General features: G+C 40.1%; 1 protein-coding gene across 2 annotated transcripts in view; it reads left to right on the top strand.

The window, feature by feature from the left end:
* The window catches only part of ano5b (anoctamin 5b), a 28,921-nt gene that overhangs the window by 5,035 nt on the left and 2,640 nt on the right, over nt 1–21,246 (top strand). For both annotated transcript variants that reach the window (XM_085344206.1, XM_085344287.1), the window contains 14 exons: nt 5,314–5,372; nt 9,998–10,105; nt 13,451–13,519; nt 13,696–13,980; nt 14,172–14,291; nt 14,367–14,473; nt 14,554–14,688; nt 18,149–18,254; nt 18,527–18,587; nt 18,906–19,057; nt 19,383–19,457; nt 19,543–19,789; nt 19,888–20,066; nt 20,192–20,289. In XM_085344206.1, the coding sequence (XP_085200332.1) occupies nt 5,314–5,372; nt 9,998–10,105; nt 13,451–13,519; nt 13,696–13,980; nt 14,172–14,291; nt 14,367–14,473; nt 14,554–14,688; nt 18,149–18,254; nt 18,527–18,587; nt 18,906–19,057; nt 19,383–19,457; nt 19,543–19,789; nt 19,888–20,066; nt 20,192–20,289 (1,801 nt within the window). The remainder of the gene's footprint in view (nt 1–5,313; nt 5,373–9,997; nt 10,106–13,450; nt 13,520–13,695; nt 13,981–14,171; nt 14,292–14,366; nt 14,474–14,553; nt 14,689–18,148; nt 18,255–18,526; nt 18,588–18,905; nt 19,058–19,382; nt 19,458–19,542; nt 19,790–19,887; nt 20,067–20,191; nt 20,290–21,246) is intronic.

Here is a 21,246-nt window from a genome sequence, read left to right on the forward strand (position 1 = left end):
GCACCCTCCATCGCGTGCCGTCATCATGTTTAATGTCACTGCGTATGCTCCATTTATGTAAATTTGTTACGGCTTTCCTGTTTGTTTGCTGATCAGAATCAAATGCCTCTCTGTCTGCTATCTCAGCTTTCATATTGTAGCCATTTGCTTAAGTGTCTGCCGTCTGGTAGCTTAATGTGCTGTGTACTGTGTCAAATTTGTACTATTTGTACTGGTGCATGCACCCAGACGCTGAATTAAGATATGTGCCCATGGTATTTCAACTTGTGGCTAGGCTATTTGATGATTTATATCATAAGCAACATGTATAACTTTTTATAGCAAAGTTTTGCTAGTACTATAAAAGCAGAAAAACTCCTGCATGTATAATTTTACTCACAAATGCGGTATGTAGCACAGCCTGTGGACTCTGTGGGCCCAGGAGAGATATGTTGAAGCTCTAACAAGCTTCTGCCTGAATACTTTGCCTCAGTGCTTCCACTACAGCATCAAGAATGAGCAACCTTTGATAACATTACCCAAAAAGGTCCACTAATCACCGAGAAATTAGGGACTACCATATTCAAACATAAGTCTGACATAAGAAGAAGAAAAAAAAACTCATTTGGCTTCAGATAGTCTTTTGCTGAGTAAAGAAGGATAGCTACTACAGCTAGCTTTTTCTTTAGGTAGCCATCAGTCCTTCTGCAGTAGCTTATTCTTAGCCTGTGGTATGTTAGCCTGTAAAGTATGCCTTCATTATTACAGGGAGTAACACAATCATACTTTGAATGCATTCTTATAGTTCAAAGTAAAAATGAAATACAGTGTGTTCCTCTCAAATGTGGTGGCACAGAAATGCAAATAAAGCACAAGCACTGAAGTAAAATGTAAGCGCAGTCACAGGACTCCATGCAGGTTTGTGAAAATCTATGTTCACCCCACGAGTGATTAAATTGTATAACCGTCCTTGAGAGCAATAAGTTGAAGTGACTTTATCAGACTCTGATATCATTTTGGAGAATGCTGTTCTTCGAGTCATTGTCCTGTTGCATGATTAAGTTTAGCTTTTGGACAGATGACCTTTCATTTGACTCCAGAATTCTTTGGTATACAGAGGCGTTCACAGTGGGAATGAGGTGTTTGTGTCATGTTGTGTGTGGTTTCTGCCAAACGCGGTGCTGTGAATTATGACCAAGCATTTCCACTTTGGTTCCAGAAGTCTTGTGGTTTGTTCAAATGTAACTTTGCAAACCTAAGTCTTTTAAAGTCTGAGATTCAACTCTTTTTTGAGCATCGCATTGAGGTGAATTTGCTAGAATGTGTTCTTGGGAAGAATGGAAGCTGTCTTGTGTTTTTCACTTGTGGATAATGTTTCCCACTGTAGAAGGATGAACTTCAGACGGTGTGGAAATAGCCTTATAATCCTATCCAAATTAATGAGCAGCAATTGTTTTTCTATTATTGATGTCCCTCTTGGTAATATGTAATAACACATATTGTGTGTATTGTGATAATAACACACACCTAGACCTCCAAATTGCCCAAACGTCTGCTTTAATAGAGGTGTTCACACTTACAGTGATCTTTAAATCAAGTGTATTTGATTACCAGCACCTGCCTGCTATTCTTCCTCTTAATTCCTAGGGAAGCAGTAAGGGGGTGTACATTAGCCATTCATGTGGCTAACGTACACATGAGTGGGTGACTGAGTGGGTAGGTGATGTAAACTTTCACATCCTCATGTTAGATAAACACTAAACCCAGGATGCTGTTTCAGATTGAGAAATGCAGGTTGACTTTCATAATCTTTGTTTCGGTGACTCAGTGTGATGAGGCTGCTAGCCTTACAGCGTCACACAAAAAGTGAAGCTATGTGTGCGTCTCATCTGGGGGCTGCATGTGTCCCCAAAGCTGCAGAAATTAGAGACACCTTTTCTGTAACAGGCAGTCCTGTAGCAGAAATGATTGTGATTGTGCAGAGGTACATTTGACTACTTTGGTTGTACCTTAGTCCAGCTTTGCATATATCTTCATGAACACATATCCTTCGAGCAGGCTGCCTGCCTGCAAAGAGTGGAGCGAGCACAGAATCAAGTTTTGTCAGTTTACTGTAAATAGAAAGGCAGCACGGGCTTGTCTGTATTTTCATATCATTAGATTGTCTGGATAAAGATAGATTATTGTTAGACGATAGCAGTGACAGAAGTGTTATAGCCCCTGCTTTCTTTTCTTTCTATTCTGCAAGATCAGTGCTGTCTTTAGGGAACCGGTATCCTGGCACAAGGTCTCCTCTTCTCTTCCACTCATGTAATGTGAATTGATTTCTGATTTCTTTAATTATTTAGAGTAATGGAGATTTTCCAACTCTGATGCTGGTCACTCCTCACTGTTCTTAATCTTGCTGACGGAATAAGTTTGATGTGAAGCAGTAATTGAGGGGAGATATTTGTCTGGAACGCAGCGCCAAACCAGGACGGCGCCTCCACTGTGTTTTACAGATACAGATGTTGTATCAAACCAAAGGTCTGAAAATTGGATTCATTTAGTCCATTCCTTGTGTAATTTGGCATACCTCAGCCTCCTTTCCTGGTTCCTGTTCGTTAGAAATGGCTTATTGATATTTCTGATGTGGCTTCAGCAAACATTAGATGGATCAGTGGGTGCATCTCCCAGGTCCTGTGTCAGGTTCATCTCTTGAGTTGGTGATTTTTTTTTTTATTGTTGAACGATGATTAGGTCAGTTTTAAGTGGCTTATACAATAAAACAAATGTTCCTCTGAAAGTGGGGATTTGTAAAGAGTCGACTGAAAATAAGTGAAAAAACAGCTAATGACAAAAGAAAACTTTGAGAGACCTTTGGAAGGTCTGAAGAACTATTGCTGAAGCCCACTATTACAAGAATGAGGGGTGGCTCAAGACTTTCGCACAACACAGATAGACTTTATCTTAAAGATCTTAATGATTGTTATTTCCTAACACGATTCAAATTCCAATGATGCAGAAAGTAAAGATGCGAAAATAGTTTTTCGATTGTTCTTATGATAAAGCTCTGAAAGCTCAGTGCATACATCTGCTACAACCTTGTTCTGTTTACAGCTCATAACACCAGCAGATGCCTCTGCTTCGGCTACATGTGAATCTCTCGCCTTCCTCTGCTCCGTCTGAACATCAGTACAGCATCATGTCTCTGGATAGAATCAACTCATTTAGGAAAAGAGATTAGTTGATTCTGTTCTTGGCTGCATCGCACATGTATAAAGTCACTACCTCCTGGATGAGTTTGCACTGATCTACTTCCAGTTTTGGCCTTGTGGTGTGTCTTACAGGGCAGGACCTATGGGCATGAGGTATGCACAACTTTTTATGAACTGGAATCACTAAAAGCACATCTCTCAACTGCATCTCAGTCATGCAACAGGTTTTGAAATGCTGTTTGGCTATATCAGGGTCAATACTCAGCAATGGTGCTCTAATTTGTTTTGGAGATGGTTCAAAATGCCACTGTTCATTTCCCACGAAGTTAGTAACATGTTTTTTGACAATCATGCTGACGAGAGAGTATCTCAGCTCCTGTAAATAGATAGCAGGAGACGTGTAATTGGGTTAAATGGGTGGAAAGTGGGTAGTTAAAAGAGCGCATGGCACTTCTCACTTATTCAGTTTTGCCCAAATTAATAGCTGTCTCATTTTAATACGTGGTAGTAATTTCCAGTGAAGACTCATTTATGGCCATCTGTTCTAGTAAGTGTGTCTGTTGCCCTGTTTCACAGAGGGAACGCTACTTTGTGTTTTCCTTCAGTCTGTCTCTCTGTGGAAGTTGCTGGCCTTTTGCCTTTGTTTGCTCTAAGCCAGGTTGTGATAACTGTGGACGGCTTGGCACAGTTGGAGTTAGACCAAAACAAGTGGGATAAAAAAGATAGGAGAGGAAAAAAGCAGCTCACACAGGGTTAATTGGAAAGACGGTGTAATATGCTACTTATATTTCCTGTGGATTCTTATAGTCTAACTGATATGCCATATTCTTACTCCAAGTGCCTCTTTAGGCCTCTCAGTGAAGTACTGCTGCTATTGGCTGTCACTGCTGTCTGTCAGACCCTCCTGCTTAACGAAAGGTCTCTGCCAGTGCAAGCTGAGGGAGACTGAAGCGCTTTGTGTTCTTTGTGTGCTGCGTGTGTGCTTCTTTTAGGAGGAGGCTGGACCCTTTGATACAACAGCAACCTCAACGGCCAGCTCCTCCCTCTCACTGATGTTTTTGTCATGCAGCCTCCCCCACAGGAAGTGCAGCTTTCCCACCATCCAGGAATAATAGGGAAGCAGGCGGCTAGCAGAGCAGTGCAACATGAGCACATTTCCTCTGCCAGAGTCTGCCACGCAGGGCCGGAGAGGCTCTGCTGGAATGTGGCGAGCCATTGCATAAGTGTGTATGTGCAATGTGGCCTTTGTGTTTTCATCTCTCTCAACTCAGTACTTACAAACATGGTGATAGTCAGTATCTCCTGATATTGCCTCCTGTAGTCTTTTTTTCATTGGCTCTTGTTATATTGATGCTGTCTACTATGCATTTGTAGCCATAACAGTAATTTGGCAGCTGATTCTTCTTAAAGGGATGTTTTTGTTATGAGTGAGCTTTAATTTATCCTGCGGTCCAAATTATTTGAACTAGTTTAACAGTTACTTACTGTCAATTTAGATGATATATATGCAACTATTGCTTTTGAGAAGTTAGAAAAATCAATCATGTTTAATTCATTAATCATGTTTTTTGCTTAAAGTCTGCAAATTTGTAAGTATGTGCATTTTAAGCTTAATTCACTTCAACCAGGTACCTGTCTCTGGGTTACCTGTTTAAGATTGGCTATGTTTGAGTTTATGTGCTGCTAATCCTTCAGCAACACAAACTAACATGAAAAAGACCACTAAGTCCTACGTGAGACAACCATTTACTGACATGAACAAATATATCATTTAATGATTCGACTTATTCGACTGGGCAGCAAAGTGGTGGAGTAGTTAGCATCTTGTTGCACCTCAGAGCAAGAAAGTCTGGAGTTCATGGGACCGTTCTGTGTGGAGTTTGCATGTTCTCCATGTGCCTGTGTGGTTTCTCTGCAGATATTCCTCAATTGGATTGGAAGCAAATGGATGGATGAATGGATGGAGTGTATTTAGACCAGTTCAATTACAATACAATAATACGATAATAACTAGATAATTACTATGCTATTACATACCAAAGACTGAATTCTAAAACATGAACAGCATTGTTACTGCACTCTTCTGTACAGCTGTATAATTCTCTTGATGTTATTCTTTTCTTCATTTATTTTGCAGATGAAAGCAGCGGAAATGGTTCTTTATCTGAAAGGGCACCACTGCCAGGAAATACAGAAGTGAGTGCTGGTGTATCTGTGAGCATTTCAACACATTCCCTTTCTATCTAGCTAGCTAAAAAAAATTAAGACATTTTGGGAATGACAGTTAAAGGTTTATCACTTTTTTGCTAGTTGTATGAGAGGAGCTGGTCAGCTCAGAGCAACTATTTTTCAAAAGTAAACCGATGTGCACACAAAGCACTGGTTAATGTGCTATGCCTCCTTTGTTTAATACAATACATACTGGATGCATTGAAACGCTGCTAGTTGCTAACTTCATGATGATTCCTATCTCCCTACTAAATGTAAACAAGCATATATAAAAATATCTATTTCCATTAAGATTTCCATTAACAGTTAATTGAGCAGCCTTTTGTCTGTGTGTTATTTCCTTTGTAGTCAACTAAATTGTTTATGTCAGTGTTCACTGTATGTATGAGTAATTTTAAAATCTTAGATGACCCTTTGGTGACTCACCCCTCTGATTGATGACTCTGATGAGTCACAAGATAGCCATGTTATCACAGAGTGCCGCTCATTTCAGCAAGACTGAAATAAACTGTCTCTTTGGTTTTTCAGTGACATAATGAGGTCATTCCACAGATGCACTATGTATCTTAATAATACAAATGATGGTATATTTCTGATATGTGTGCATGAGGTTTCAGTGCATAACCATTGAACACTGAATCGCTATATTTTTAAAATTTTCTCATTAGGTCAAAAGATGTTTTATTAACCGTCCAAACAGGGTGTAGTTGACCAAGCTGTATTCCTCTGCCTCTGGTCTATATGTCCCTGCTTCTGCCAAATTATTTTTACCGCCCCATCTGATTTTTAGCACTGCATCTGAAATGATCCACAGTGCAAACAACACTTAAATCAGATGCTGTCTTTCACTTTCAGCACTGTGATCCTGTGACAGGTATGACACAAAGTAGGGGAGGGGAATGATCTGGAGTGCTTCTATTCTATTTTTTTTTTTATTAAACCACTAAGCACTGTTGTTTCAGAGTTAGCTAAATTACCTGGAGAAATCAACAGGAAACTCACAAGAAAATCCTAGAAATATTTCTACTTCGTGTGGAAAAAAATACTTGAAAAATACTGATTATCCCCGATTGTTAACATCTGAATTTCCTACAACTATGAGTTCTGCAATGCTGTATTTAAAATCGTTGAATTGCACTCAACAGGCCGCTGTCTATGAAGAAATGAAGTGCACTGCTTGCTGGCTTTGAAAGTAATGGTGCCGCTACTGTGATGGGCCGATAAAGAATAGCAGCCACACTCCTGAGTGAAAAGATCGAGCCTAACCTGAGAGTCATTCACATATGGTTCAGGATGCTGTAAAACACATAACTTGCATATATGTTAACTCTAAAAATCAGAAAACAGACTTTTTCTGCAGGATTGCAGAAAAAGTCTGTTTTCTAAGCCTAATATTGCTGCATTATTTTTAAACTGGCAGCATTTTGTGCAGTTGAAATTTAAGATTTTTTCATTTAAAACTGAGGTTAAATAGCAATAAGTGGAAATGTGATTTAATCTGGGATGTTAAACAGTTTGTCTCGACTGGGTCACCTGTGTTTAAAGCCATAATAAGACAGATAATGTCACAGAAAAATGTTGTAATATTATTTTAAAGGCTGTGGTTGTGTGATCTTGTTTAGCTGAAGTTATAATTAGTTTAGTTGTTATAAATGGGAAACTGACAGCAGTAATAAACACTAACAGGATTCAGACAATAAACCCTCTGTGGTTTTCTCCCCACAAATTGCACCCTGAATATAAGAAGCTGAGTCACACTCCTTTAGAGGAAAGTCTGTTAGTCAATGACAGCGTCTGATAAGAAAGAAAAAAAAACCCTGGGTGGAGTGCAGCAAACTGCTCAGGCAACATGGCACTTCAAGTCCTAGTCAAGTCACTGTAATAGTATATAGTTCTTAAAGTATGTTTTGTTTTTTTTAAACATTTCAATTCAAATGTATGTTACCTTTTTTATTTTGTTATTCTTTCATTGCAAGACGGGTCATGCAATCAATGACAGACAAAAATGATTAAAATAAACAAAAATGGAAAAGCAGCAAAGATTTAATATCATAATAAGAAATGAAGCCATATAAATGTGAAACATACTAATAGAACAACAAAGCTAATCCACAAAATGACATCATTTAAACTCAAGTTTTCCATGTAGTGTGTTTTGGGCATTAAATTAATTAACATTATTTTTAGACTTTATCTATAAACATTAAAAATATATATACAGGCAGTTCACACTAACTAGCTCAAAGTGGAGTTAAGACATGCTATTTCTCACTATTTTTATTGAATATCAGCTCAAATATCTCGTTTTGCTACCTACCATGCAGCACCAGTTATTTCGAGATCCCAAGCTAAATTATTTAATGTATAGTACAAACTCAGATTGCCTTTATATGCAGAGAAAACTAACATACATTCAATTTCTTTTTTTGTTTAATGATCGTGCGTGCATGGATGCATGATAGATGAAATTAGAGTAGCTGAAAATAATGGTTATTGTTTATTTAAGCGTAAAGGTTTCTTATATACGGAAACAGTAAAGATGAATTTCTACATTAATGGAAAAGTATTTAATGTTAGAATTCTAAATGCATTCAGGTAATCAAATACTGAAATTTAAGTAACGATACAGACACGACACATTTTTCCTCTACCGTCCGCTATTTTTGTGTAATGTTAGGCTTTGATTGTGTAGCGTTCAGGCTTTGCAGTTAAATCTGGTTTCTTTACAGTCATCATTGTTGCCCTCTAAATGTTTCTAGTCAGAGAAAGTGTTTTTTTAAAAATGCTTTTCGGCTGAAGAGCCAGAACGGGTTGATGTCTCTGTAATCAGTGGTCTAAACTGCATATATCATCCTCAGACCCAGCAATTAATTTTTTTCCTATGTTGGGGACATGAGTTTACGATCACTTTGTCAAGCAGCATTTATGGAATCTGCATGACTTCTCTGACTTCATTTCAAAATGATGGAAATTTCAGCTTCCATATTTTATGGCCACAAGAGAGGTTAAGTAACACTGTTTGTTTTGGGGACTTTTTGCAGATATTATAATTCGATTGCATAAGAATTGTTTCTTCAATTTGAGAGTCTTAACTTTGAGTTAGTAGGATATCAAAATTGCACAGTAATTTTACTACTTCCAAAACTAAACTTCATTGTCCTCCGTAGTGGACACCAGGACTTACTGCCTCTTGTCATGTAGTCTTCAAATAGTCCTAAAATAGAGTGTATACTGATAACACACAGACTTGTTTTTCAACTTCTTACCTTTGAAAAATGCATATCAAACTTCTCTGCTGCTATATGATTATGGCACGGCTACCATGTATTGCTAACTTTTGGAAATTTAGCAAAGCTCCGTGCTCCACCATTGCTGTAAAACAATGGCCAGTTGGAGTGAACAGAGATGACGCGACTTTCTATTCAGCAGCTCTGGTTTCAGCATGATTTAGATAACCTAAGATCTGAATTTACTAGCTCCTAGTTATAGCCGATTCAATAAGCTGAGACAGATGCTTCAAGAGTAAGCTGTCAGAGTAACAAATGATCTTGATGTTTCTGATAAGTGGGAAAACCATAATCAGAATGCTTTATTAATCCCAGTAAAGAACAGTAACTAACTAAACTAAATCAAATAATATAATCAATAAATATTATACAACAAAGTTATAAATAAATAATAATGCATCTAATAATAAATATCCCAGTATATTACACAAAATTAAATATATATAGATCACATTGTTATATTGACTTTGTAATTTTCTCTGCAGAGGATGTGATGTTAAGGATGTGCAACGATTGCAGTGCGCACGTGTGCATTAGATGGAGGATTGTACAGTGAGATAGTCACAGGCAGGAGTGATTTCCTGTGTCTCTGAGCGATGCATTTGGATAATCTCAGTCTCTCACTGAACGTGCTCCTGTGACTGACCTCACACCCACTCATGGAGTGGGTGTGAGCTATTGTCAAGCACTGTCTTTATCTTGGACAACATCCACCTCTCCGACACCACCTTTAAAGAGTTCATTTCCACCCCTACAACATTACAGGCTTTACGGATGAGTTTATTGGGTCTGTTGGCATCCAGGATCCTCAACCTGCTGCCCCAGCATGCAACAGCATAGAGTATGGCACTGACCACAACAGATTCATAGAAAATCCTGAGTATTGTTTGGATAAAGAAAAAAAGAATAGAATAAAGCCCTCTGGAAAGTGAGAACTCTCTTAAACAAAGTGGAACAAGGCTGCCATGGAAAGATTATTTCCTTCAAACATCTATCATATACAATACTTCTTATCCATAATGGACTTTTGAAGTTGTAATTTTAGCCCCTTCTCCAAATTTTGACACAAGGTGTTATGTCATCTGTATGATCTTTAAGTATGATTTCAGCTTAATGTCAAAATATTTTTTTCTTTGTGACTCAGGAGGGTATATTTCCTCTGTGCTTTTTATGTATCCAGTTGTATGAGTGCAAGCCTGAGTCAGTTTAATTTGTTTCTGTCTGTATCTGTCAAGGGTGGACGTATGTTTGGCTTCCCAATGTTTCAAAGCTAAAAGCTCTACTTTGTGGTTGTTTCTCCTGCAGACAGACAAACTAGACCCAAGCAGAGACACTGTGTTCTTTAGGGACGGAGTACGAAGAATAGACTTTGTGTTGTCCTACGTAGATGACAAGGACGGAGAAAAGAAACAGGTAAGCGTAACAGAAAAGGGCCAAATTGTCATTACTTGCCTACTCAGCGTTTTAAAATGCTAGCAGACAATATTATTATGCAATTTCTAACTGGAACAGGAATCCATGCTGTAAAGAGGAAGTGAGAGTCAACCCCTTTTCTGTGAACATATGACATTTGTAAATGGAAACCCAGACTGTTAATCATGTGAGACATCCTATGAGCCAAGATATGAAGCAAGGCCAAGATGTGAAACCTCTATAAGACACTGTGCCTCCTCCTCATCATGTAACTTATTGAGATCATCTCAAGCAATGTGAGAATGGGGCTTTAAACATCCTAATAGCAGTGGGTCAACAACCCTCCAAAGAGAAGATCCTCTCAAGGGGTTAAATATCTTGAGTTCTCCCTCAGTTATTTAAGAAGTGAAGGTACACGAAATATCTTCGTGAGCCTTCATGAGTTGCCTTCCTTTCAAGCAGTGAAGAGGGAATAGTGTCATACAATTGCAAGCTATGACACATCCTTGTACCGGACGCACAGTCAGCACTAAATCAAGATTTCAGACACTTAACTGGTCATCATCAACTTTGCATTATTCATCACAGTCATCGCTGCGGTTCCATTATGGGAAGAAACTATGTTTGCATAGTTTATGTTTGCAGAAACTAATATACAGGCCTTGGAAAACTACTATATGTTGCATTGTGGATTTGGTGGGTATTGTAGAAGAAACAGATTAAACAGAGAAAGATAACATTGTGGATTGTTATATCGTGCCCTCGAAAGGGGCTCTTTTGGACACAGAAGCTGGATGGTGAACATAGCGGATCCAAACAGCCAGATACATCCTTCAGGAGACTTTAAAGGCCCAAAAACAAACCTTTAAAGAAGTGAATACCTGCAATATTTCGCTGTGTGCTTCTTTTGTACTCAGAAATTTGTTTTTACTGTCCCCAAGTGGTCAAAAAATTGCTTGGGGAAAAAAGTAGACGTGCAAACATCACATAGATACAAAGCTATTAAAGAAACAACAAGGGAGTGGTCACCTGAGGAGTGGAACAAGTTTAACATTGCCAGGCTTTGCTGGCTAATGCCATCTAGCTCTGTTTATGTACAAAATTGGGTTTTTACTCCAGTCAGAGACAATATCAGAGGAACTGATGAGAGTAATTCTGTGGAAATTATCACAAGTGCACAGAGTGGTAAAATAGGCCTAAATATATTAATATATTTCTACTACATTGGCACTACTGCTTATTTCTAATGTGAAAACTGCACTTTAGAGCTCTGAAACTTAAAACTGCATGCACTTAAAGATTACAGGTTGCTCAGTGTGTTTAGCTTTTACACTTTTCCTTAGCCTCCTAAAGGAGAATTGCTTAAGTTTGTCGCCAGATCAAAGTGGAATTAATTTTGTTAATTGAATATCTTCAGTGGTTAATATGGTGCAAATATAAATGGACAGTTTTCTCATTTGTGTTCTAGAAGCTTCAAAACAAAGCAATGTTTAAAAAAAAGGCCAAATCTAAAAATGTACACGACCTTCTGAATATAAATGAAAGGAAATTACTGTGACAGTGTGACACAAGGCTAGGCTTTACTCAGTAGCGTTTAGTCAGCTCTACTGATTATATTCTGAGTAGTCTTTAGCTCAAGAGGTAGAACAGGTCATCTGAGTGGAAGGTTGGTGGTTCAATCCCTGGCTGCTTCAGTCTGCATGCCAGATACTGAACCCCAATGTGCATTTACCAGGATGTGAATGTTACATTAGCACTCAGGTGTAGAAAAAAGTGCACGTTGTATGAAATGCTTTGAGTGCTCCAGTAGAGTCAATTTACCGTTTATGGAGCATATTCAAAGTATCTATATTACACTTACAGGATACGGTGTCAGAGAAAATGCAGCTTACTGAAAGCTACAGTAATCTGGTCTGGAGCAGGTTATCTAATAGTTACTATGCTGATTTTCTTTTATAGTACACCCCTCTGAACACTTATTATGTCATGCTTAAGTTTACCACATAAGAGATCTGATTCACTATTTAATGGCAAATTCCAGTATTTTCTTTTAACAACCTCCAAACTTGAGACAAATGGCAGTAGACTGAGTCTTATCCCTTTTAAAAATACTTTCCTTAATCCTCCAGGAGGGACTTATCAGTGGGGTGCATACTCTCAGAGTATCACATACACCCACTGGATAACAAGGAAAACCACAAAGAGACACATGCTCCCACAACAAGTGGCATCTGTCTCATCTAATGTCCACGTGGCCTAGCATATATAAAAAAGACACAGAGCTCTAAGATCCAGGATAGCAGAGCACAGGAGCTGCGTCTGGATACAGGGCCAGTGCTGCTCAGTTGCATTTCAGGGAGAAAAATCACTGATGCAGTGACATAGAGCACACTAGATCCCCAAGGAAGTGTTATAAATACCCTTGCACTCCGAGGAGAAGATGTTTACATTTTCACTCTCACAGCCCTCACGGATAAGATTGTACGAGATCAAACATTCATATGTAGGTATATGATCTTGGTAATACAGTTTTTTGTTAACTTTGCTGAAATGTATTCACTCAATCAAATGCAAATGTTTTGTCATTTGCTAGGGTACCCTCATGTTAACCACACCTGGCACCACAGGGCGTATAGGGGTGCGTGATGTATAAATATGGGCGTGTTCACCTCTGTTCTAAAAGTTTGATCTGACCAAGATGATGCTGGATGTTGAATAGCAAAACGACAACGTTCAAGCTCACGTGGGTTTTAGCAGACGTTAGAAAACCAGACATGGTACACTTTCATGATGGCATCTGAAATGTTCTGCATGAGTTTCCAAACATCCAACACAAACATGACACTTTTTGTCATTTGCTTTAAGAGGCTTGCCAAGATTTCAACTTTAATATATACATAAGCTATTTTTTATAGCTCACTGTTGTCATGTTTTATTTTGATTCATTCAAAGTGTATCAAATAAAGGTACATTTTTATATTTTTAAATGTTTTGTTATGTGGCCATCCCTCCCTACATTAAGGAGTGAAGGTCACTTTTGTGCTTCTGTAGCAGACATGTGGGCAGTTGTGCTGTCAGTTACTGACATGCTCAGTGCCTGTTGTTGATTAAGATGTCAACTTTTCCCTGAATAAGTTGCTGGTGCTTTACCAGTTTTAATCCGAAACCCGTGCCTGTAGGCCTTCATACCTTCATTTGGGAAAACTGTAAAGGTTTGAGTCGTAAATACTCATAAATAAATAGGAAAAGGCTTTGGCTGAATGTCCCTGTCATGGATCCGTAAAAAGGAAAACAGGCATGAGTCTGTTGAGCGCCAATGTTTTTGGTTTGTGTGTTTATCCACAGGAGAGAAGGAGGGCGTTTGAAGCCAACCTGGAGAAAAGAGGACTGGAACTGGAGACAGAAGACAAATCGGTAAGAAATTCAACTGTGTAGTTCAAGCGCCACCTAGTGGACAGTGTGCTAAGGCACACCTGAGTCCAGATATAATTGTCTTAAAGGGATGGCTCAGTGTTTGACAATGCCATGATTATTGCCTCAAAAATCCTAACAAAGATGCTTCCTTTAAGTGTTCCTTATTTTTCCACCAGGACTCCAAGGACCAAAAGACCTATTTCCTAAAGATCCACGCTCCAAGGGATGTACTGGCCACCTACGCTGATGTCTTGAAGATTAAAGTTCCCTTCAAGAAGAGTGACATTCCTCAAAGTCAGGATGTCGCTCTGGAGTGGCTCACGCAGCCTTTTCGACTGCCGGGCAACATCATGCACCCAGAACCGGACTATTTCACCTACCACTTCGACAAGACCAAGACTGACTTCTTCCTCATCGGGGACAAAGACACTTTCTTCCCACCATCCACAAGAAATAGAATTGTTAGTATTTCAAAGATATATTTTAAATCTCTTAATGATTTTGTTTTTTATTAATTAAGATCCTTTTATGGGTTTTACCCCAATGACCACAAAAGTGTTTTGTATCAGTCAGGCAAAACGTAAAATGCATTTGGCTGAAAGGGTAAATCCAAATCCTTTAATCTTCTGTTAAACCTCCTTCTCGTTGGTAGGTGTTCTACATCCTGTCTCGTTGTGCGTACTACAAAGAGGGGCAGAAAGATAGAGAAAAGACGGGAATCAAGCGATTACTCAGCAATGGGACCTACACGGCGGCCTTCCCCCTTCATGATGTAAGACACGTTGCCAACTTCAAAGTGTGTTTTGTTCAGCGGGTCCTGTTTTGACATTGTGTCTTTCGCTTTCAGTGTCGGTACTGGAAAAAGGGCAGAAATGCAGAGGAGCGTTACAACCTGTACAAGCACTGGGCCAGGTTTCTCTGCTTTTATAAAGAGCAGCCCCTCAACCTCATCAAGTAAACAAACACACGTCCCATATCATCTTACGTCTAAAATTTCCATTTGTCTTGATGTTAAACTCTTCATTTGCTTGCAGGAAGTACTACGGAGAAAAGATCGGGATCTACTTTGCCTGGTTGGGTTTCTACACAGAGATGCTCTTTTTGGCAGCTGTTGTGGGCCTTATATGTTTCATCTATGGAGTGCTCAGTTATGATGACAACATAACAAGGTTAGTGCCACCAGGGGGCATCGCAGCTGTTTGGACAAACCTAAGTAAACAATTTACTTCATCTACTTTATACAGGAAGAAGTCTTTTTATTACTGTAAGTACACCTGGCTAAAAATAAGCTTATCTGATGTTGCAGTAAATCCTGCTTCCTGTGAAGGTTATAGTTTTTTTTTCTTTTGTTTTGCTTAAATTATTTTAGAAAGAGACTAATTACACTTTGCAGTCAATTAAAGCAAAGTTATATTTTGTCTGTTATATGTAGTCTATATTGAGCAGAGTAGGCTAGTTAACATACACAGCGCTCTCTATAATGTAGAAGGTCATCAGCACCACAAACTGCAACCTTCCAAATAATAATAGCTCTCAGACTGTTTACTGTAAATCATAACAATAAAACTTTTCATGATCTGACATTTTAGCTGACTGCAATAGTTCAGGCTAGGGGAGACCATTAAACTGCCATTTAAGTGTATGTAATTGTTGACCACAGGCAGAAAGGTGGTACAGTGAAAAGGTCCTGGCTTCAAATCCATCCTTTCTCTGCGGGTATTCTGGCTTCCTCCCACAGTGCAAGGACATGCATTTAGTGGGGTTAGGTTAACTGGTGATTCTAAAATGCCAATAGGTATGATTGTGTGTGTGTTAACCCTGCGGAGCTGGTGAACTTTCCAAGGTGTACCCCGGCTCTCACCCTGTACTAGCTGGGATGGGCTCCAGCTGCCCTGCAACCCTGAACTGGATAAGAGGAGGAGAATAGATGGATAATTGCTGACCAGTGAAAACTAAAACCAGCAGGCATATTGTATAATAAGAACCTGTGCTCTTTAAGGAAGGCACACTGATATTTTTTCTCACATTCACCAACAAGGGGGCTGGTGGAGTCAGTGATGGACTACTTGTTTCACCTGTTTAACAGTCATAAAGTGTGTGCTGGGATTAATGTCAGGGCTCTGTGCAGGACTTTCAAACTGGTTAATTTCTATATAAACTATGTGGACAAAAGTATTGGGCCACACCGCTTCACCTGTGAATTCAAGCGTTTACAGTCCCATTACTATAAATATATACAGTGGGGCAAAAAGGTATTTAGTCAGCCACCGATTGTGCAAGTTCCCCCACCTAAAATGATGACAGAGGTCAGTAATTTGCACCAGAGGTACACTTCAACTGTGAGAGACAGAATGTGAAAAAAAAATCCATGAATCCACATGGTAGGATTTGTAAAGAATTTATTCGTAAATCAGGGTGGAAAATAAGTATTTGGTCAATAACAAAAATACAACTCAATACTTTGTAACATAACCTTTGTTGGCAATAACAGAGGTCAAACGTTTACTATAGGTCTTTACCAGGTTTGCACACACAGTAGCTGGTATTTTGGCCCATTCCTCCATGCAGATCTTCTCGAGAGCAGTGATGTTTTGGGGCTGTCGCCGAGCAACACGGACTTTCAACTCCGCCACAGATTTTCTATGGGGTTGAGGTCTGGAGACTGGCTAGGCCACTCCAGGACTTTCAAATGCTTCTTACGGAGCCACTCCTTTGTTGCCCGGGCGGTGTGTTTTGGATCATTGTCATGTTGGAAGACCCAGCCTCGTTTCATCTTCAAAGTTCTCACTGATGGAAGGAGGTTTTGGCTCAAAATCTCACGATACATGGCCCCATTCATTCTGTCCTTAACACGGATCAGTCGTCCTGTCCCCTTGGCAGAAAAACAGCCCCATAGCATGATGTTTCCACCCCCATGCTTCACAGTAGGTATGGTGTTCTTGGGATGCAACTCAGTATTCTTCTTCCTCCAAACACGACGAGTTGAGTTTATACCAAAAAGTTCTACTTTGGTTTCATCTGACCACATGACATTCTCCCAATCCTCTGCTGTATCATCCATGTGCTCTCTGGCAAACTTCAGACGGGCCTGGACATGCACTGGCTTCAGCAGCGGAACACGTCTGGCACTGCGGGATTTGATTCCCTGCCGTTGTAGTGTGTTACTGATGGTGACCTTTGTTACTTTGGTCCCAGCTCTCTGCAGGTCATTCACCAGGTCCCCCCGTGTGGTTCTGGGATCTTTGCTCACCGTTCTCATGATCATTTTGACCCCACGGGATGAGATCTTGCGTGGAGCCCCAGATCGAGGGAGATTATCAGTGGTCTTGTATGTCTTCCATTTTCTGATGATTGCTCCCACAGTTGATTTTTTCACACCAAGCTGCTTGCCTATTGTAGATTCACTCTTCCCAGTCTGGTGCAGGGCTACAATACTTTTCCTGGTGTCCTTCGAAAGCTCTTTGGTCTTGGCCATGGCGGAGTTTGGAGTCTGACTGTTTGAGGCTGTGGACAGGTGTCTTTTATACAGATGATGAGTTCAAACAGGTGCCATTCATACAGGTAACGAGTGGGGGACAGAAAAGCTTCTTACAGAAGATGTTACAGGTCTGTGAGAGCCAGAGATTTTCCTTGTTTGAGGTGACCAAATACTTATTTTCCACCCTGATTTACGAATAAATTCTTTACAAATCCTACCATGTGGATTCATGGATTTTTTTTTTCACATTCTGTCTCTCACAGTTGAAGTGTACCTCTGGTGCAAATTACTGACCTCTGTCATCATTTTAAGTGGGAGAACTTGCACAATCGGTGGCTGACTAAATACTTTTTTGCCCCACTGTATAATATATATAAATATAAAACCAAGCACCAAGCTATGCAGACTGTAGCTGTTGTGTTTGTGCTCTTTTCTTTGTCACCAGTGTTTACATCCTATCACACTCTTGTCACAGATAGAAAGACACTTTTTCAATCCATTTAAAAACCAAATAAAATATACAGGTTCTAGACTTCCTGCTCAGCCCTCTGCCTCACACCTCCTCCAGTGCACTTTGGGTCAGATTCAGGGTCTTCAGCTGGTAACCTGTCACTAATGTTTCACCCTGTACCCTGTACATCTCCAGGTGAGGCGGCAATTGGCTACATCAGGATATCCCTCTGCCACCCCCTGCATCTGACCCTCCTCTGTAGCCACAAACAGTAGCTCATTTCCTCCACTTCTTCGGCTAGTTCCTTGACAGACCTCTGCAGGCTTGCGCCTCTTGTCCCTGTAGTTGGTGGAGCTGGATCACCGAACTGTTCACAAAAAAACCCTGCACACCCAATTTTAAGTGGATAAATGGAGGCTGCCCAGCCTGCAGTTCACTGCCAGATCCGAGCACTTGAGCCACTTTAGGTCATGTGCCGCTACTATGCCCTCTAGGTCTAGAATGGACGAACAACACACGAGGCCAGAGGAAACCGTGAATGTGCTTTAGAGCGATGAAATGTCCCTTTAATGCTTATACTATGGCAAAATACCCTTTTTAGACAATATTATATACAGACACTTTGAATATTATTGAATTGCCTTCTACTGTGTGTACTGTATGTTCATCTGTGGGTTTCTTTATTTTGTTTTATTTTTAGCAAAGAAATATGTGACCCTAAAATAGGAGGCAGTATCATGATGTGTCCTCTTTGCGATAAAAACTGCACTTTCTGGAGGCTCGACTCAACGTGCCTCTCATCCTGGGTAATTATTCCATTTCATATATTAGCTGGTCGCGTTATTATAATTTCATTTACACATATGTTACATTGTATCAATTTATTTAAATCAATGCGGTTTATGTAATCAGTGAAAAAAGGTCAACTATTATTGCATAGACTAAAATGTTTTAGATTGACCACATTTAATCATACAGCTACATACTGAGTAACCAGCATGTTACCCTGTTTGTTCCCAGCATGTGATCTCTTGTGCTTGTCCGAGGAACCTATACTTTTCCATATTCTCTCTTCCAGCAATCCCATCTGTTTGATAATGAGGCAACCGTGTTCTTTGCCATGTTTATGGGGATCTGGGGTAAGTGTCAGTCTGTGCCGCTCTTGCTGTTTTTGACTTCTGTAGGAGATCCAACGAAACCCCCTCCTGTTGGCCAGATTTTCCCAGTTAAAGCCCTTTCACACGAAAAGAGCGTCCAACTTTGCCTAAACTGCTCCAGTCCGGGAAGAGTTGCTGGCACAATTATGCTGTTATGCCAAAGCAGCGGGGCTGTTTGTAGGTAGCATAGCATAAAATGCAGCATAAAGCCAAATGGATGTGAGAGTTATGAGAGTTTTGATCGATCTTGACCAGTTATGGTTTTTAAAAAATGCCGTGTCTTTTTCTTGACTTTGACAGTAACTCTGTTTTTGGAGTTCTGGAAGCGGCGCCAGGCCCGGCTGGAGTACGAGTGGGACTTGGTGGACTTTGAAGAGGAACAGCAAGAGCTTCAAACTCGGCCTGAGTTTGAGATCAAATGCACTAACAGGAGACTCAACAAGATCACACAGGTGCTTTTCAAACTATTAAAGTTATAATAGGCAAAAAGCTTGGACCTAAAGGAAAAAATGGGAATTACACTGAGTACAAAGAGTGCTCCTCTCTCTGTTTTAAGGCTCCCCTTCCCAGGATTTAAACCTCATTCTCACAGGTTAAAGCCCTCATTGCATTTTGCACCCATTTCCCTCTTCCTGCTCCTTTACACTGCCAAACCTCCTGCCTCCCACTCGGCTTTCTAAAGCTGGAAAAACAGATATTGCAGTTAAATTTGCTGAAAAGGTTATTTGGTATTTTTCTGTCTGTCTGAGCTTTAAATAACAACAATTTATCTTTCAGGAAATGGAGCCATATCTCCCCCTCCACACCAGGTGTGCTCGCTACTGCCTCTCTGGAGCCACTGTTACATTCTGGGTAAGCGATTATTCAGCTGAAGTGCATGTGTGTGTGATTTTATAACTAGTCACAGCTTTATAAATCATGTGTGTTCTCTCCACAGATTTCTTTGATTCTGGCCTGTATTACTGGGGTCATAGCATATAGGTTGGCTGTCTATGCATCCTTCGCAAGTATCATTGGCAACCATAAAGGAGAGTCTGGCAACCATAAAAACAAGACCCTGCTAGTCGGCGGATTGATCACCCCACAGCTGGCGACTTCTGTCACCGCTTCCTGCATCAATTTTGTCATCATCATGATCCTTAACTTCTTTTATGAGAAGGTGGCCATCTGGATCACTGATATGGGTACTGGGATTTAATTGGGCAAACAGGATTTAGAAAATACAATAAAACTGATGATTTACTATCTGATCTGCTAACTGATGATGCTTTGCTTCCTGCAGAAATACCAAAAACTCACCTGGAATATGAGAACAGGTTGATTACGAAGATGTTCATGTTCCAGTTTGTCAACTACTACTCCTCCTGCTTCTATGTGGCCTTCTTCAAAGGCAAATTTGTGGGTTACCCGGGTAACTACACATACATGTTTGGCAAATGGAAGAAATTTAGGAATGAGGAGGTGAGTTTTAAAAGACAGCATTTAAGCATTGTTTCTTTTTTTCTAAACTGAGACGTATTTCTTTAAGCAGACATCCTCATAAATACAAGAAATGTGACAGAAAAGCCTGTCTCTTGCTGTCCTAGTGTGACCCCGGAGGCTGCCTGATAGAGCTGACCACACAGCTGTTGATCGTCATGGCGGGGAAACAGTTATGGGGGAACATTCAAGAAGCTCTGCTGCCGTGAGTACCGTCAAATGTTTGTCTTATTTGGCCGAACAATAAGCCACAATCTGTGAAACCATCATCAGCTCCAAAGTCTGGAAAAAAGTCAGAGATTTACATGAAACCACAAAGATAATACATTAACTATCTATGGCGTAAAGTTTAGTTAAAAATATTTTACCCTACCCTTAGAAAGAAATGTCCAAGAGTAAAAAATGTAACTTCAATTTCAGCAAATATGAAGTTAATTTTCATATAAACATTTAATCCAACAACCAAATAACTGTGTGTTAAAGTCCTCTCCAACCTCCTGACGCACACACACACACACACATGTAGACACAGCATCATTTACATATACACACTATTGCTTACCCACACACATCACAGTTAAGTGTATGACACTTAACATGCCACATTCACACAAGCACTGACTCTAAACTGAGTGCTGTCTGAATGCTCTCTTCACACACATTCATACTCCGATGGATGCATCAGAGAGCAACTTGGGGTTAGTGTCTTGCCCAAGGATACTTGGCATGCAGACTAGAGGAGCCAGCGATTGAACCACCAACCTTCCGATCAGTAGGTGACCTGCTCTACCTCCTGAGCTACAGTCACCCCACTCCTAAGGACCCGAGTCCCTGCTTTAACACACCTAATTAAAGTGATTCGCGTATTAAACGCCTGATAACAAGATGATCACTTGAATTAAGTGTGCTGTAGCAGGAAAGCACCTAAAAACCTAAACAAGTATCCACAAGGATCGGCATCTAGAAGCACTAGCAAAAATTGTCAAACCAGGGCCTAACATTGGGGGTGGAGCCTATCCCAGCTGTCATAGGGCAAGAGGCCAGGTACACCCAAACCCCTCCATTTAACGCACGGAGCCACCACATCCAGTTCCCATTGTGAATTTGACTGTATTGCTCTTTGTATTGCCTCACCTTACCTGATTAGGTAGAAAAATGCCTT

Source organism: Diplotaxodon limnothrissa, linkage group LG1 (genome assembly GCF_057381915.1).
Source record: "Diplotaxodon limnothrissa isolate DT_005_m linkage group LG1, D_limnothrissa_male_GT1.1, whole genome shotgun sequence".
Classification (NCBI taxonomy): domain Eukaryota; kingdom Metazoa; phylum Chordata; class Actinopteri; order Cichliformes; family Cichlidae; genus Diplotaxodon; species Diplotaxodon limnothrissa.